The following is a 17,486-nucleotide window of genomic DNA, read 5'->3' as shown; positions in this document are numbered from 1 at the left end:
AATTGCTGCTGGTGGGATGAAGCGAAGCAGCTTCTCCCAGCAGACGAAAGCTCTGCCGACAGCCTCGCCGCTCCGTTGTTTATGTGTTGGGTATGCTGTGGCATGTCCGAGCGGCTCTGCCCAAAACTTCAGGACAGGTTAGATGAGACCTTTTGGGTCCACATGCGTCTGTGTGTTTGTGTGCACAGCCTCCGTCCTCGTCCATCCACCCCAGTCGAGTCATTTAACAAGTCAACACACTAAAGTTTGACCTTTTCCTGCTCTGCAACAGGAGTTTCTCCAAAGGCATATAAATAACAGCGAGTCCTGCTTCACCCTGTCTTCCGCTTTGGGACAGAAACCTGCTTTGAAATGCGGTTCCATTGGCCAAATATTTTGTGTAAATAAAGCTAAAGGCCTATGAACCTGGCAAGCTTTTTATTTGTATTTTATTTTATTCATCAAGAGTCTTCTCCTATAAATCTCTAAGGTGCTGCTAATATCTTCACGATACATGCTGTCAGTTACTTGCCCGAGCCGTATGCTACTTCTTAGAAGGAAGTGGAAGACGCTTTACAGGAGAATATTTTACTTCAGGTTTTGTTTTTACAGAGGGAAGGGGAAGTGCTGGGATTTTTTTCCAAGACACTGGAATCCTGATGCAGTAAGCTGTTAGCCAGCATATGGTCAGCGTATGATATTCAAGCCAGCCACTAGTTGACATGGTTGTCAGGAATGAAATCAAGGAATGAAAATGAACACTTGCATTGAAACAAGTTGATGAGAATGTTTGTGTGGTACCTAAAAGAGATACATCTATTGTTAAGGCCCCCAGCCCCTCCAAAATGCTGGAGCTAAGATGCTTCCCCAGCTGCAAAGTTTGTTTACAGCCTGTTCCCTTCAAATAAACCTTTGTATTATGTTTCTGCCTACCTACAGTTGTTTGGTGAAGAAAGAGATTAGATTTTTCTAGTGTTTGTTAGCCCCCAATATCCTAAAAGATCTGAAGGAGAACAATGCGGAGCTAGAAACTTAGAATAGGCTTCATTTTGTTTTCATTTGCAACACGGCAAGATTTCTGTACATCTGATATTTGATGGAAAATAGTTTCCATCTTAAAGCTGCTTTTTGTTGTAATACATAATAAACACAGTTACTAATATTTATATACTAGGCCTGCTTTTACTTTTGCTAAAGTCCTTGTATATTTGTACAGGGGGACATCCAAGTTTCAGAGCATGACTAAATCTTTAGGAGCTGGTATTTTTAGGGCTGGTTATTTGCCACTAGATAGTTCTGATTCTCTTGGTAAACATTCATGTACAAATAAGGTGTTGGATTCAGGATAAATTAGCAAAAGATATAAAACCTGAAAATGTATCGCTCTTACCCATATTTTGTAAGGGATGCCTTCAAACTGATGTGAAACACACGGAGTCAATCTTGTTATATTTCTCAGGAAATAATCACTCTTACTAATCCCTGGTGTGTTATTAAGACAAGTGAAGGCGTTTCTTTCTTATGTGGACTGTTCTTCGTGACCAGAAGTCTGTTCCGGGTCCTTTGGTATGAGCATTTACCATTTTGCCAGTATGGTCTCGGGGCGAAGCTTTGGATGTTTCTTTGAACCCTGTAAGTTCAGCCACTGAACTTAGCAGCCATTCAGTGGCTGCTTTTCTGACATGGAAGCAAAGAGGGATAGCGCCTTCTTCGTGAGACTGCTTGGGACTGGAGTGAGGACAGTAGAGAACTGTTAACTGGGTGAGTGGCCCATGAGGGACATCACTTAGATATGCTATTGTAAGCCATTATATCAACTGCGTTACCGCACACCTGCACCTGAAGGCAGATTTTCTTCCCTTGTTGTGAAGAAAGGGAACTCGGAAGCGACTCTGCTCTCCTGTCCACGAAGTGGTACTGCTCCACACCCACACCGTCCTCTCCTTGTCCCCAGGGTGTGAGCCAAGGCCAGGCACAGATCGGTAAAACAAGCTCAGGGGCTTGGCGAAAGTTTTCTGCCACATGCCAACGATGCTGGTTAAAAAGCAGCAGGGAGCTGCAGTGCTGTACAGCGGTGTTCAGCTTAGCACAGGTCTTTAGGGGAGGGGACGGAGGAGGTGAGAGCAGTATTATATGCCTCCATGTGGGATTTGATGTTTCTCCTTTACACTGGTCTTCGGGTGTTGCCTTACCTTCCACATCACTGTTAGCTGGCACAGACTACCCACGGGTGGTAATTGCCTTGTGAGGTTGCTGCTCCAGTGGGATGGAGAGAAGGGAAAGAGATGCCTCTGCCTGTGAGGCTCCATGCTGTGCAGCCCGGTGTGCTCGCACAGTTTCTGATTAAGGCGGCTTTGTTAGGAAGGCCACATCTCTGCAGAGGACCAGCACAGAGCTTAGCATCCCGCGCATGCGCAGCTGGGACTGTAGCCACGTGTGCACAGGCCCTGTCCTTCTGCATCGTACACCAAACAGTGCACACAGGACCGAGAGGAAAGAGAAGGGAGCAGCCTTCTCACAGACTCCCCCTCTAAATGGGGATGAGATGACGAGATAGGGATTTGCTTGCCTGTTCTACTCACGGGTTGAAAGGGGGGGAGCAGGCCCTCTGGGACAGGAGAAATAAATGGGATCTGGGTTGTGGGAAGAAAGAAGGTTGAGGACCTCTAGGTTAGGGCAGGGGTGGGAGCCGAGTGTCTGGGATTTTCATACCAGTAAAAATACTTTAAAAATTGATAAAATCTTTCATTTTTTTGTCCTCTATTGTTCTAGTATCAAGGATGCAAGTGTGTCCTGAAGGAGTTCGCTAGAGCTATGACCTCTTTGCTTCCTCTCCTCCCCACTATTGTTTCTTGCCTTAGCTAAAGAGGGCTGCTTTTTTTAGCCTGGTACATAAAGCAGAGAACTTAACTTTTGGTGTGGTAGAAGATTGTAACATTGCTTTGGTATTCTTCTTTTAACCTAAATTATATTCGTCTTTTAACCTAGCTTGTATTAACACATTATTTTTTATAATATTCATACAGCTAATTTGGTTGCTTTCTGGGACTTGTCTTGCTTTGTTATCATTTCTATTAGTTATTTTTCTTGTATGTTAGCTCCTAGCTTCTCTTCTTTGTTAGCCTTTTTTTGTGTTTTAATTGCGTTAGCATCGTGAAAACTGCCTGCTATTTTTTAGAGTAGATATATTTTTTTCCTCATTTAAAACTGATTCTCAATATGTTTGCAGCCAAAGAACAGAGAGCTAATCAAATGAAACGATGTTAATGAATTTTCTCCAAAAATTTTAGTGTCAACAACACATGTTTCAATACAAGTAGTCAATCAGTTGTATTGCAGGTATTTTTCAAAAAATTTATAGAAATTAAAAAAAAGATTTTCAGAGTAAATAGTAAATTCTAGTGATTAATTTTTTAAACATCTAATTTAAGACTCCTTAAAGGGGTCAAACTGTCAGAAGACATTATTGGGTGTTTTGTGAAAGCAAAAGTTTCATGACTGTATTAGGCACAAAAAAGTTGGAATACTCCATTTGTTCTCTAAAATTTGGGTAGTTTGGAGTGTACAGACATGTTTTACAGTTCTGTGACTGTGGGTCTGTGCTCTCCTGTTCAAGGCCAGGGTGTGTTGGGGTTTGGGGGGAGTGTTGGTTTGTTGTTTTTTTGTTTGTTTGTTTTGTTTTAATCTGTCTTCTCAAATTGATCAAGGCATAAAAATGAAATCAGAGAAACTTCCTAATTAGGTTTTAAAATTTGCTGTCTCTAGTCGTCTTAGTGACAAGCACCTGTCACAAGGCTCATCAGCAGTATTTTTTGTCTCTGCAACTGGTTAATATTTTTTTCTCTTGTTTTCTTTTAAGCTTCAAGAGACGGTGAAAAGGAAGTTGGAAGGCGCACGTTCACCTATCAACGGAGAGCAGCAGAATGGAGTTTGTGATGGCAGCTTTTCTCCAACCAGCAAGCGGATACGGAAGGATGTACCAGGCATCGAGGCAATCAACAGCTTGCCTAATAATTTGCCTTTGCCTGCTGTTTCTCCTCTTCACCAGCTTGACATGAAAGCATCCCTGCCCTTGCAGAACAGTGGAACTCACGGTAGTGGGCTAGAAGACTTGAGTAAAAACGGCGGGCTTTCAGAGATAAAGCTCCCCGTTAATGGTTGCAATGAGCTAGACGATGGTTTTAACATCCTGCAAAACAAGGAGCTAAAGCAAGAGCCTTTGGATGACCCTACCTGCATAGATACTTCAGAAACATCTCTTTCAAATCAGAATAAGCTTTTCTCGGACATTAATCTGAATGATCAGGAGTGGCAGGAGCTAATAGATGAACTAGCGAACACTGTTCCAGAAGATGACATACAGGATTTGTTCAATGAAGACTTCGAAGAGAAGAAGGAGCCAGAATTCCCCAGGCCTGCCACAGAGACTCAAGAGAGTGCAAGTGTTAAAAGTGATCCATCTCATTCCCCATTTGCTCATGTTCCATTAGGATCTCCCCAGGTGAGGCCTTCGTCTTCTGGTCCTCCGTTCTCAAATGTTTCCACAGCCTCTAGTATAACTTCTGTATCCAGCGCTCCACCAGCTCCAATCCAGGCGGGCTCACCAGCAAACTGTGTTGTTCAATCACCTCAAACTCCCAACCAGGCCCTCACGCCAGGCCAAACTCAGACGCGATCTGGAAATGGCTATCTTATGAATCCAGCAGCAGCAACTGTGGCAGGATCAGGGCCTGGGCCTGTGAATATGCCAACTACAGACTTGTCTCCAGCTGAGCAGCTCAAGCAAATGGCTGCACAGCAGCAGCAAAGAGCCAAGCTCATGCAGCAGAAACAGCAGCAGCAGCATCCAAATCAAGCCTCAAGCTGGTCACCTGTCGGCCCTCCATCTAGTCCGTATGGGGGACCTTTCAGCGCAGACAAACCAAATAGTCCAATGATGTATCCCCAAGCCTTTAACAACCAAAACCCAATAGTGCCTCCTATGGCAAACAATCCACAGAAGACCACAATTAATAACTACCTCCCTCAGAATCACATGAATATGATCAATCAGCAGCCAAATAACCTGGGCACAAACTCGTTAAGCAAACAGCCCAATATGCTTTCTTATGGCAACACCAAACCTCTGACCCACTTCAATGCTGAGCTGAGCCAGAGGATGACCCCGCCAATGGCAAATCCCAGCAAGAACCCCATGATGCCATACATGCAGCAGCAGCAGCCCCAGCAGCCCCAGATGCAAGCTCAGATGGCACACCTGAGCGAGGAACAGAAGCGCATGCTCATCATGAAGCAGAAAGGAATGATGAACCAGCCCATGGCATATGCAACACTTCCTTCCCTCGGTCAGGTAAGTGTGAATATGCAATGCGCGGGCAACCAAAAACTGTCTAATATAAAGGTTTAATAACTCTTTCTATGGTCTCCTTATCTTATTTCTTCTGGAAAGTATGGAATGTCATTGCAGGTGCTTCTTGGATTTTCATGTGATATTGGAGCTTAATCATTTTTGTGAAATGACTGAAATGATGTTGCGCTATATTTAAGAAATGTTAAATGACCGTTTTTCTGAACCAGCACTCTTTCCCTGTGCTTCTACTGATGAGTGCATAGGGCCACTTTGGAAAGCTTTGGTTCTGAAGTTACTCTCCTCCTTGGGAAGTTTGTTTCCTTTTCTTGTTACGTAAGATTTGATGATTTTGGATCCCAAACCACTGTATAGCTAAGTTTCCACAGGATAGTTACCATTATAACACAAAGATGGAGTGGTTGGCCCTTTCTTCTCGGGGTGAGGATCTAGCCAGCTTTAAACAGCATATTTGGCATTTTGGCTCAGGTGACAAAGGGCAGGGCATTTTGGGTGCTTAATGTCTTTGGTTTCCATTGGAAGAAGTAAACATAACTGAATGCTTTTAGTGGTTCTTGAACCATGCCTGAAATCAGATGATTTATTTCAGGACTTTCAAGAAGTCTTCAGCAACCTCAAGTATTATAATGTTGTAAATCTGTAGAGTCTTCTGACTTACCTTCATCAAGAAGCTAACTTGGCATCTGTCTCGCTTGTATTCCATGGTAACCTCTGGTGTAGCAGCTGCTAGGCTTGTGGAATAGTTCGGAATGAGTTAATAATTGGTTTGAATAACGGTTATAGTAACACCAAGCAGCCCTATCGCCACCTAGGTCATCTGGGTATTCTTACTTGAGCAGGCTCTGTAAAGATCTGCACGCTGGTGTAATGGAGAAGCTAGAGAATAAATCTTCTGAATGTTGTTTTAAGGTTATTTAAAAAGAATTAACGTTAATATTCAGTTCACAAAGTAGGTGATGCCTTCGCAGAAGTTATGTGCCACCAAAACATGTCAGGAATTCTGATATAATAGTACACTAATAGAGTTGTTGGTTGATAGTTTTAGTGTAACATCATTTTACGAATTCAGCTGTTTCCACGCCACCTACAAGGAGTACTTCCTCCTGAGCATGGTTTAACTGTGACTCACACTGTAATGCATGTAGAAATACAGAAAAAAAATGTCATTTCTTCAGGCCATAGAGTTTGGGAATCTACCAATAGGAGGAGCAGGAGCTTTGCCAGGTCAGAGGCCATCTCATATTATTTGAAATGAATTGCAAAACCCTTCTGTTTATGGTTCAGGATGTGTTGTGACAGCTCTAAGGTTCGTATTTCTGTTTTAATTCAGCTTGCCTACTGCTTTAGAAATCGCCAGTCTGAAGCCTCTTCCTTTTGTGACGACTTATCTAGAGAAATGCTGTGATAATGACATTAAACTCACTGTAATCTGAGCTACAGATTTGTCAGGTTGTAATTGAGAGGCATGTAATGTTTGGCCAGGCTGTCTAATGCTTTATAGTTTCTTTTCTTTGTTTTTGTTAAATCTGTTGAAGTCAAAGATCATCAAACAGTTGAGAGGAGGAACTGCTTATGTGAAAGAGTTAATGTCATCCCCTCCATTTCATAAGTTGAGAAATTTCATGTTACTATCTCCCTGCAGTTCTGCAGAGTGAACAGGAAGTTGAGATTTCATATATCTAATCTCACTCAGTTCCTTTTTTTAATGTAGGAAAAAACTAGATGTTTGGATAAAACTAGACTTTCTTCCAAAGCCAAGACCAGATATTAAGTCATTTCTCTTTCTCGTAAAGAAGAAATATAAGACAAAACCCCATTTTGTTATATAATATGTGCAGTTCACATTTAGTGACCCAGTTGGGATGAAGGAGGCTCTTGCTTGCATGTAGATGTAGTAAGGTCCCTTCACGACTTGTGAAACCCACTTGTCTACCCAGAAGGGATTTTGTTTGGTAAGGAAAGTTGGAAAAATGGATTTCTAACTATAAAGTATTTCTTCATTCCTTCCCTTCCTGCTTCCCCGAAAAGCATTTCTCTGGAAAACTGGAATGCTTTATTGTTGCGAGATGTGCTTGGTAGAAACTGATTGGTTTTGCAAAGGTGGTAAAAAGATGTGTTGATAATTCTTGCGTTGAATCCAGACTGATGCAGATTATCTGATTCTAGTACTAGCTGCAGGATGTGGACGCTCAGAGTTGCCAGATCATGTGTGGAAAAGAAGGAGATTGAACCCTTCAGTTTAAAACACATTTCTGAGCGTAAGGGGAATGTATCTTTCAGTGAGTTTATTGTTTCTGCTTTCATTGTAGTTTTGGTCTTTGACATAGAATTGTAAAAGTGTGTGTGTGTTAAATAATCGTGAGGATTTAACAAATGGCATTCAAGGGGAAAAAAAGTTCCAGCTATTCTGTCGTATGGTTAGCACTGACTGTGTGTTTCTGACAGGTGACTACTGCAGGGGAATGCTCAGGACCCAAAAGGTGATTTAGGGAACATCAGGCATGTATGAAAGACAGTGCCTGGTCTTATTTTCTGTGTTCCGCAAAATCCGAGCATGGCTGGCGTTGCGTGTTTGTATGCACATGCACAACATACATTAATTAAACCTGCATCCATTTTGGCCGTTCTGTTAATGAGCAGAGCGCAGTCATGGCTTTGATCATGTAGCATACTTCAGAGAGGCACCATTTTGTCACTTCAGCTGGGACCTTGTGGACACTGTGGAGGTCACTAGCCTGTGGCTGTCCTGTGAACGTGTCCGTGGGTGACTGGTGGTGGGGTTTGTGTCCTGGGGTTGCTGAGCCAGGTGCTGTTGTAAGGAAAGGTGAGCAGCTGGAGAGGAAGCCATTTAGCTCGGTGTCTGGACAGGCAGAGTGCTCACTGACCAGCCTCACAGGCAAAACCACCGTCCAGTAAAAGTGGAATTTCTCTGAAGGCTTTCTGCAATGCCAGCACTGAAACTATTCCTGTCAGAGGTGGTAGTCCTTCGCTTCACCACGTGAACCAGGACCGGTGCTGGTGCTTGTACCCCCTCTGCGCCGAAGCTGATCGAAGCATACGCCCCGCAATGCGAGCGCCTCGATTTTATCCTACAGGCTGTTCTCCTCAAAGGAGCACTGGGTGGGGTGTTCTTCTCTTTTGCCACAAAACAGATACTGGTTTGGATTTTTAAGGAGGGGATTTTTACAGTGTTAGGCAGAAGGTAATTCAGACTGCTTCTGTGGGACCGACCGTAAAATCCGTATTCAGGTCCTGACCCATCTGCGCTCAGCAGGTCTCCGTCCTGCTGCCAGTGTTCCCTCGTGCCCTACTTTTCTCCACTTGGTCAGGCTTGTGCTTGGAAATCCCCACTCCTAGCCCTGCCCCACATACCCTAATCTGCCCTAGAACTGGATATTAGCTTGTGAGGAGGCGGCAGGTGTTGCCCCTTAGCCTCATCTTTTCCTGGATGCTTCTTGCATTCTTGCTTAGTTGGGGCTACAGGCATCAGCACAGATTTTCCCTGGGGCTGGTAACTTCTAAGGTATCTGAGGATTAGAGGTCTTCTGCTGTTCTGTGCTTCCTGTGTGATAGTGAAAGAAACTGGTTTCACACCAAGATGGAACAGGGGCTTTCTTAGACTTGTATGTGATTTAAGAAATAAAAGCAAGCCTAAAACAAACTTCTCTCTAAAAATTTAGACCTTTGTTTAACCTAAAATGTTCCATTTAGTTTTTGAAGGTATTTGTAAGGTTTAATGGTAGTCTTTTTTCTTTCTTTCTTTCCTTTTTTTTTTTTTTTTTAAACCAAAAGTAATTTCAAATTGGGGAAAAGTGAAAACATTTTCTTTGGAAAAATTCAGAATCATTAATTGTGCCTGTTCTTGGTTCCAGCTGTTCAATATGTATGCATAATGGTAAGAGAAGAAAGCAGCCAAATGGAATAGATGTTGAATGGCTGAGAGAGAATTTGATGTTTGGAGCCAAGTGAGGGAGGGAGAGTAATGAGAGGTCGAAACAAAACAGAATTCTCTGTGGGTGTAAGAAAAATAAAACTAGACTGCAGCTCTTTGCCTGCATGCGACTGTGAGGATGCTGCAATTATCGTTCTTATTGAAACCACTAGTTATGTTGTTTGAAATTGGAGGGATGTGAATGAAGAGGAGAAATGACACCATACTGGTGTAGAACTACCTTCAAATTCTCTTTTCTGTCTTTTGTTTTCGTCTTATGAATTGAAGAAGCGTCATCTGCTCAGTCTGTTTTTGCATGTGAAGGATAAAGGGAGATCTGTGTCCAGAGAACATTTCTGAAATGTAGTAGTCTTCGTCCTTTCCAAGTGAAAAGGTGTGTTTCTTGCTGGAATAATAAAAGAGATTTTCTACTTTCCTGAAGGTTATCTTTGGGATAGTGAGAAAAAGAGATTGTTGATGTTCTGGGTTTTGGCTTTTTTTTTTTTTTAAGCCTACCTGAAAGTAAAGAAGAAAGTCTACAGATCTGTATTCACTGTATGAAAGTATACCAGAAACAGAACTGTCTTACTAGATTTTAGGGGAAACAAGCTGGAATGGAAATAATGACTGACACTTTGAGGATCGCTTGCTGAACAACTAACAGAGACATAGCGAATGCCTGTCTTTGCTGTGTTTGACTTATAAGCATTGTTTTCTTCAAAAGATTTGCACTGGAGTTCAAATGCAGTGCCTGCCTTTTATAAATGCCAAAATTTGCTCCCTAGAAGTCAGTCTCCCATAGATTCTTAAGGACAGAAGGGTAATGGAAATGAGAGCAAGTGGATTCTTGCCATCTCACCAGGCAATTTATAAAGGCTAGCCTGGCCTTCTAGTACTTAGCTTTCCAGTATCATTTGCCCATCTTCTTGTGAAGGAGGTCATATTAGCAGAAATCACAAGAAACAAATGTTGGACAGTATTTGACTAAGATCAGATCTCCACAGCGCAGTCCTAAAAACAAACAAACAAACAAAAAACCTTTAGCTTGCTGATATTTGCTCATTAACTGTCTTTCGAGACCTGTGAGTATGTACTTTTTAACCTAATACACAGTTTGTTCATTCCATATACCTAGTGTTTTTCTCTGATACCAAGTTTTTCTCTAGTCTAAGCCTTGTAAAATCACAGTATAACTGCACTGCTCCCATGTCCCAACTGAATTAATAATCTTACTGTAAGAAAACCATGGCTCTCTCTGGTGAAACCTACTTTCCTGAAACCATGCTGACTGGTATTCCTGTTTTATCCTCTGAGTCACTGCTGATAGAGAGCTGAAAGAAATGGTTCCATTGTTTTGCTGGAGACGTGTCAGAATAACCAACCTTTTCCTCATTTTGAATATCACAATTGTAGTGTCAAGTCTTCAATTCTTAAAAATTTCTACACTTTTCCAAGGTTTGTTAAAATACATTGCTGTGTGATTGGCTTCTGGTCTAGTTTCTTGAAGACTGAGAGCATGAGTTATTCTTGTCCATAAATAAGTTGTCCTACCTTACTTCCAGAAGCAGAAATTGTGTATTTCCAACTGTACAAGGAGTGTATTTAATGTCCTCTACTTTGAAGTCAGCAGAATAGCATATTACTTATTCCTACACAATCTGGATTGCAGCTAAAGAGCAGTTTGCTCTGTTGTTCAGCTAGGCCTGTAAGTCTGATGATACAACGTGTGCCAGCCAACACTCCATAAGTTTCATTAACTACAACTGTAATCTCAAAGCATGGTGGTTTTGAAATGTCGATAGCCAGTATCTAAAAATGGTATCTTAATAGTATCTTAAATAGTATCTTAAAATGCTACCCCCTCCTGCTTCTTTTTTGCTACTTTTTTCTTAGAGGGCAAGTTGTCATCATCGATTTAAGTTTTCCAGTCTTGTAACCCACTCCACATGCTTTCAGCAATACCAGCCACAATCCATTTCTTGCTGTTCACAAGCCTCTCTAACTCTTCATCTCTTTCATCCAAAGTCTAAAGAGTTAGGTTTCCATCCTGCGCAGGTCATGTTGTCTACTTAGTGTTAAACAATACAAAAGTGTCTACTTTGTTAAACAATATTTGTCCTTGTGTCATTTCTCTAAGACTGTGACGGTCCCTAACTTTACGTTTTCCTGGAGGCTAGACTTACAGAGTATTTCTTGTTCATTTATTTTTATTTTCCTTCCTTAATTCCCAGGTTTGCCAGCTAGCTTCTCAACATCTCAGAAATATTTACTAGACCTTTATTTTAGAGGAGTCTGTATTCCTATGTTTACTTTCATGAATATATAAATCTGAATGTCTCTAAAGTCGGTTTGTGCCCTATAACACTGCTGGTCCAAACTATTCAGAAATTCTAAAATTGCTTTAAAATCGTGAGCTCTTTCAAATAATACATATTGAGGGTGGTTGTAGCAATTGTCTTCCAGTTTTCCAAACCGTTAGGATTCTTGTTTTCCTACTGTTCTTTACCCATACGGGACAGATACACTTTTTAAAGTAAAGCTTTGATTCTCCTATACCACCTTGACTCAAGGAAGTGAAACTTAAAGGAAAATATGTAAAATCTTACAGTAACATTGCAAGGTAATGTAATACTTATGATTTTCCTTATCCTTGGTTCAGTGTCACCTGTTCTCATGCTGCCCAGCCAGACAGCTAAGGTTATGGTGTCCATCTCTTCTCCACCCCTTCTCCCCCTCCCCTGCTCTTCTTGTCCTCCCCCACGATCCACCAGTCTAAACCTCTCTCTTGGAAGCTTCTCCTTGGCCGTGTTTGTATTTCTAGCACGTGTCACGCGGCCCTTTCAGAAAAGACACCTCGCAGGAACAAATCACATTGGTTCCAAGCGGCTGTCGGCGGCGAGGATGCGGGAGAAGTAATTGCTCGGCACAAAGAGCGTGTTTATAAACAGCTTCATCTGCCACCAACAAGGAAGCCGTGCACGCGTTTCTGTGTGTAGTGGCTTTATTAGACGTTGCAGTTAACAGGAGTAATAAAATCATCACCAGCTCCTGGCCAGATTTAACAGTACAGCCGCGGGTCTAGGGAGGCCTCCGCTTCGTCTCCATGCCAGGAGCGCGAGGAAGATCTCTTCTTCCTTCTGACGCTAACCGCCGCTGAGGTGGGTGGCTGGCTTTCCCTCGCCGGTAGTGGCAGGCAGACAAGCCTCGTCACTAATTTGGGAATAGAAAGGGCTTTGCTGGAAGGCCGGGGGCTGTTCACAGCTGTCCGCCCATTTCCTGTGCGGCGGGTAATTCAGGAGGGCGATACCTTGCAAATAAGCCAGCTGTGAGCAGCAGCAAACACGCTGTACTGTGCTTCACAATGGCCTTCTGCTTGCTTTGGCTGTTGTGTCTGGGCTCTGGAGGTACCGAAACCTACCATCTTTCCACAGAAGAACCATTTAAAGTGTCTTTTTTTTTTTCCCCACTACCATCTGTAAAGATCCATTTATAAATAAAGAAGTGATCAGTCTTCATTAGGCATGTGGCAGCGAGCTTTACATCGGTGAGAGCTGGACACTTAGAGCTCGCTGCGCGGATTGTAAGGGGTTACCTGCACTGCCTTCAGCCTGCATTTCCACCCCGACCCATGCTTCCACGCCCGAGGGTCATTTTGTGTCTCTCCGCTGTTGTTAAATCCAAAACTGCCTTTGGACTCCGCTGTCTGGCAGGGAACAAACTGTTAGTAAATTCCTTTGCTATAGGAAAGCCTCTTCCAGATAGTGTGGAGTTTGTTCTTCAGTGTAAGTATATTGTCCTTGTCTTTCCCAGCCTCTGTAAAGAAAACTGGAAACTGGATTTAAAATTAACTCTCTCTTTCTTTCTCTTTCCATCTCTCTTTCCATCTCCATCCCACAGTAGGGGTCTATATGAACTGAGCTTTTATTCCAAGCAAACTTGTAGATTTTTTATTAGTATCAGAAGAAGAGATTCACTATGCACACAGAGAGATTCTTCCGACCAGAACGGCTCTCGAGTAAGCAGTGCCGTCCGCTGCGCTCCCTTTGCTGCAGGAGGGATGGGAGGACTCCGCCACGTGCGTTTCCTTTGGTTTCTGCTCCCTGCCACAGACCGTAGTGGTCTCCCAGCCTGCTTTTTTTTCAGGGACCCCTGTCCCTGCTGTCTGACTCTGTGGCAGCGCCTGCCTCTTAAGGAGCTTGCAGCAAGCAAAACTGTTTATCAGATGATGGATCAATAAGGGTTCAGAGGTTACAGGGTATCCTGTAATTAAAAAGCCTATTTTGAACTATTAATAGATTGTGGTTACCTTAAAAACAAGCTCCATCCTGTTCTTTTTTTTTTTTTTTTCCACGTTTCAGCCTGCCTTGTTTTTTTCCATGCCGTGTAGGCTCCTTCCCTCTGCCCATAGCTCTGCTCTCAGGAGAGGCGCTGCGAGGAGGGCTGGGGAGCTCCTGAGGCTGAGCGTCGGGCCGGCTGGCGAGCAGGGGATGACACCACTGCCATCCCTCCCGATTACACGCGCTGACAGCTTCGTTTTGGGTAACACAGTGAAGTGCCCAAAAATCAGAAATGCCACGATTGAAGTTGTCCACAACTATCTGCACTACCCTGGAAGCTGCAAGAAGTGGCAGAAGAAGAAAAAGGATGCAGGAAGAGAAGCTAAAACATACAGATATCATACAGGAGGCTGAGTGCTGCCAGAAAGAGCAAATTCCCTGCTGTATCATAATCCCCGGGCTCCTTAAGTGTTCCCAGTGATGCCGAAGCAGGCTGTTTATCCAAACACATGAACACAGTTCAGCTCTTTTGCCTGAGGAGGAGGACATCAGTAAATACCGATTAATGTTCCAGCTAGGAGCTTAGGTCCAAATAATACTTTTTAGAAGAAAAGTAATCGGCTGAGCTTTGGTGGCTCATTGTCACTCATCTTTGTTTACTGCAATTCATGGCTTTCAGCCTGTTAGCAGTCCGAAATTGTGTAATACCTCTTGAAAGATAGTCCCAGTAAGTGGTTAAGAGTGCAGATTTGGAGGCCTGCGTTCAGGAGGTTCTGCCAAATCCCAGCTGATGCATCTCATTTGCTAAAGAATGTGGCTTCTGCGCTCTCAGCAAAGATTTCATTCCTCATGGGCAGTGGGAAACCTGCCCTTGCTATGTTATTGTTCAGCAGCTCAGCATTAAGTCCGGGACAGCCAACTTTGTTACTATGGGGAGAAGCCAGTCTGTTGGCTCCTCGGTTCTTCGTCCTCGTGTCGTGCTTGCATACATGTATTCTTGGGTCTTCCTGCCCTTAGGTAGCTTCCTTCCCTGTGCGTGAAGAACACTTTGCATGTATCAGCCTGCAAGCCTATCTTACACGTTGTGAAGAAAGCACCCATCCTGTGTCAACACATCTTGCCAACAGGTGGCTTGCTCATTTACACCCAGTGGGAGCTTGTTAGCAGCTCTTGCTCTGCAGTAAGAGTGGGAGCTGTCGAGGCAAGGGCAAGTATCTCGTAAGAAAGCAAGCCCACGTCCAGCAGCACTGTCACAAAATCATGTTTTAATGTTTTACCTCTCTCTTTTTCACTTCTTTTTCACACTTGTGCAATATTAAAGTCTAATCCTCGCTCCAGAATCTCAGTCTTTGGCTGCTCATGCTAGCAGCCTTCTGTAAAATCTGCTCTGCCAAGTTCGTCCCCACTAGCTAAAATCTCAGTTTTTTAAAAGTAGTGGCATACCTGTAACCTGTCGTTTGTTTCCTTATGCTATCTGGAGAAACTTATGCTATTTTGGGGAGAAAAAAGAGAAACAAAAAGATTTTCAAAGGGTCAGCCTAGAAAGCGTTTAAGGTCTGCCCTGAGAAGATACCTCCTCATCGGATGTGACTTTCCTTACAGGCTTGAGAGTTAATGTTCTCAAAAGAATCTGCATTTTAAATTGCTTTTGGTACATAGTATTGCCTAGAGAAAGGAAAATTCACGAGATTGCCCAATAGGCACGGTCTAGGGAATTATTTTTCCAGTGTGTACTTCTCTCCCTCTAAGTCCGGCAGGTTTTTTTTAAGATCTGCCCTATATTACATTTGTTCCTTTTCTCTTCCCCTGCTATTCCACGAGCCATTTTTCTCTCTCTCGCTCTAACCTCCCCCCTCAAGCTTGCCCTCTGTTTCCCCTCATTCAGCTTCTGCTTCTCTGCCTCCCCTTCATGTCTGCTTAATAGCACGGCGCTGTTTTTTGGTATTGTCACAGCGTACAGGAAATAACTGAAGACACCATGGCTTTGTGTGGCCTGTGTACCTCTGGCTGATGGAAATAGGATGAAATATTTGTTGTCATACTAAATGTTTTTTTAACCAGTCATGAGACAGATGAAGGACTGGGGGATCTCAGATATAATCTCGCTAATGTGGTGGCACCATCCATGTGATAAATCTGGCCGCTCCACCTTCAATCTGCCCACTAATCCATCTCAGCCAGGACTTTAACGTTCAAAACTGTGGAGCAGCCCTGCTGGATTAAGATTGCTTGTAGTATACCCTTATTGTAGATGGCTGAAACAAAAAAAAAAAATGTGTGTAGGAGTTTTCTATTGTTGAATCGCTAGTGGCATGTAGTTTCCCACACCCTGAGGGTTTGTTTCTGGCAGTAAATTAGTTTTATAAGCCCTAATATTCTTATAGATGGAAAAGTAATTTCAAGTGATTTTTGTTGTGACTTCTAAGTTGTGTTAATGATACCTTCTCTCGCCCTTCACGTGGCGTGAAACTGTTCTCATCGTTTGAAGATAGCTTCACTGCTCCCTCAAAGTGATGTGTAAAACAGAAATATTTAAGGCCTTTCAAGACATTTCTGGTATAGTTAATATGTATGTCACAAAGTACGTAGCGTGCATATGGATGTATAGTAAAATTTAATGTACGTGGTTGTTCTGGGGTGGTATTTACCTCCTTCACGTTACCACGTGGGGGTCATTAGGCAGGAGTGCAGGACGGTACCAGGCAGCCTGCATGCCTCGGGCAGAGGAAGCTCTGAATTTCACCTGGAGATTTCAGAGATGAGAGAGGTCTCTGGGTTTGCTGAAGCAGAAGTTTCTGTTTGCACTCGCCCAGTTCCTGCACCTGGTTTGCACGGGGTTGGCATCCTTGGAGCTTCCCAGTGCTCCAATGGGAGCTAAAACCACAAAAAAATCAGTCCCTGACTCTGGTTGCATACAGGGTGGGCTGCGAGGGTACTGCTGAAGGGACACGGGTGTCGCCTACAGATGGGCTCACAGTTTGCTGGAATGTCAGGAGACCTCGAGAGAGCTCCCAGCACTGTGACCACGACCTTTGTGCGTGCTCCAGCATTGCAGGTTAGGGCTCTGCTTTCCTCTCCTCCCGCTCAGGACCTCTGCTCTGGGCACAGCGTACTGTGTCAACAAAATGCAGAGCGTTGATGTAGACAAATGAGCTTTCGTTCACGCTCCCGAAGAGCACGTTCCTCTGGATGAAGCGTGGCCATTTGGAAAATCCTCCTAAGCAGCCCTGACATCCAAGTCCTGCTGAGGATGCTGAGCCGTGGGGCACCGCGTTGTTTTTAAGGCGGTCTTTTATCACCTCACAGATTTTTTCAAAGCCAAAAACGCAGGTTATTGCGATTGATTTTCAATTAATTGAGAATCACGTGGTCTCTCGCTGGCCTTCATTTTCTTTACCTCTTGCACCCCTTTTATTTTCCTATTAATAGACCGTGCGTTGCCTTTTCAACTTGGCGAGCGCTTTCTCACCTACACAGCCCTAGTCAATGGGAGCGCTTACGCAAGGATTGCACGGCCTGCCCCCTGTGTTAATGAAATTGAAGAAATGTGTGGTGTTTTTTTTTCTAGTTCTTTAGGATTAGATTCATCTTTTTCAAAGGCTTTTTCTGGCCTCACAAAATTAGATCACTGCTACGTAAAAAACAGCCCACTGTGATCACAGCTTAATAGCACAATGCCAGAGCTCTCTTGAATGTTGTTCCCATCTCTTCAAGATTAAGTAAGATCCAGTGGGCTGGACCTCTCATCTGCATAATAAAGGCCAGCGAGGCAGCTTGTAAATCCTTTCTTTCCATCTTTATGCCTTGCAGTTTGGGACCTGAAGGCTTGAAATAATTTTTGCTTGCTAAGAAGAAACTTTCTGTAATACATGTGGAGATGCCATTATGCTAATTAGCGTTGTTAGGAACAATCAATGCGTGCATGTCATCC

The 17,486-nt window shown here is 43.4% G+C and overlaps 1 protein-coding gene across 6 annotated transcripts in view; it reads left to right on the top strand.

Moving 5' to 3' along the window:
- Nucleotides 1-17,486, top strand: part of MAML3 (mastermind like transcriptional coactivator 3) — a 221,452-nt gene that overhangs the window by 133,660 nt on the left and 70,306 nt on the right. For all 6 annotated transcript variants that reach the window (XM_048074966.2, XM_048074965.2, XM_048074968.2 and 3 more), the window contains exon 2: nt 3,839-5,329. In XM_048074966.2, the coding sequence (XP_047930923.2) occupies nt 3,839-5,329 (1,491 nt within the window). The remainder of the gene's footprint in view (nt 1-3,838; nt 5,330-17,486) is intronic.

This window comes from Anser cygnoides, chromosome 4 (genome assembly GCF_040182565.1).
Source record: "Anser cygnoides isolate HZ-2024a breed goose chromosome 4, Taihu_goose_T2T_genome, whole genome shotgun sequence".
NCBI lineage: Eukaryota > Metazoa > Chordata > Aves > Anseriformes > Anatidae > Anser > Anser cygnoides.
This window is presented reverse-complemented; position numbering and strand designations above follow the sequence as displayed.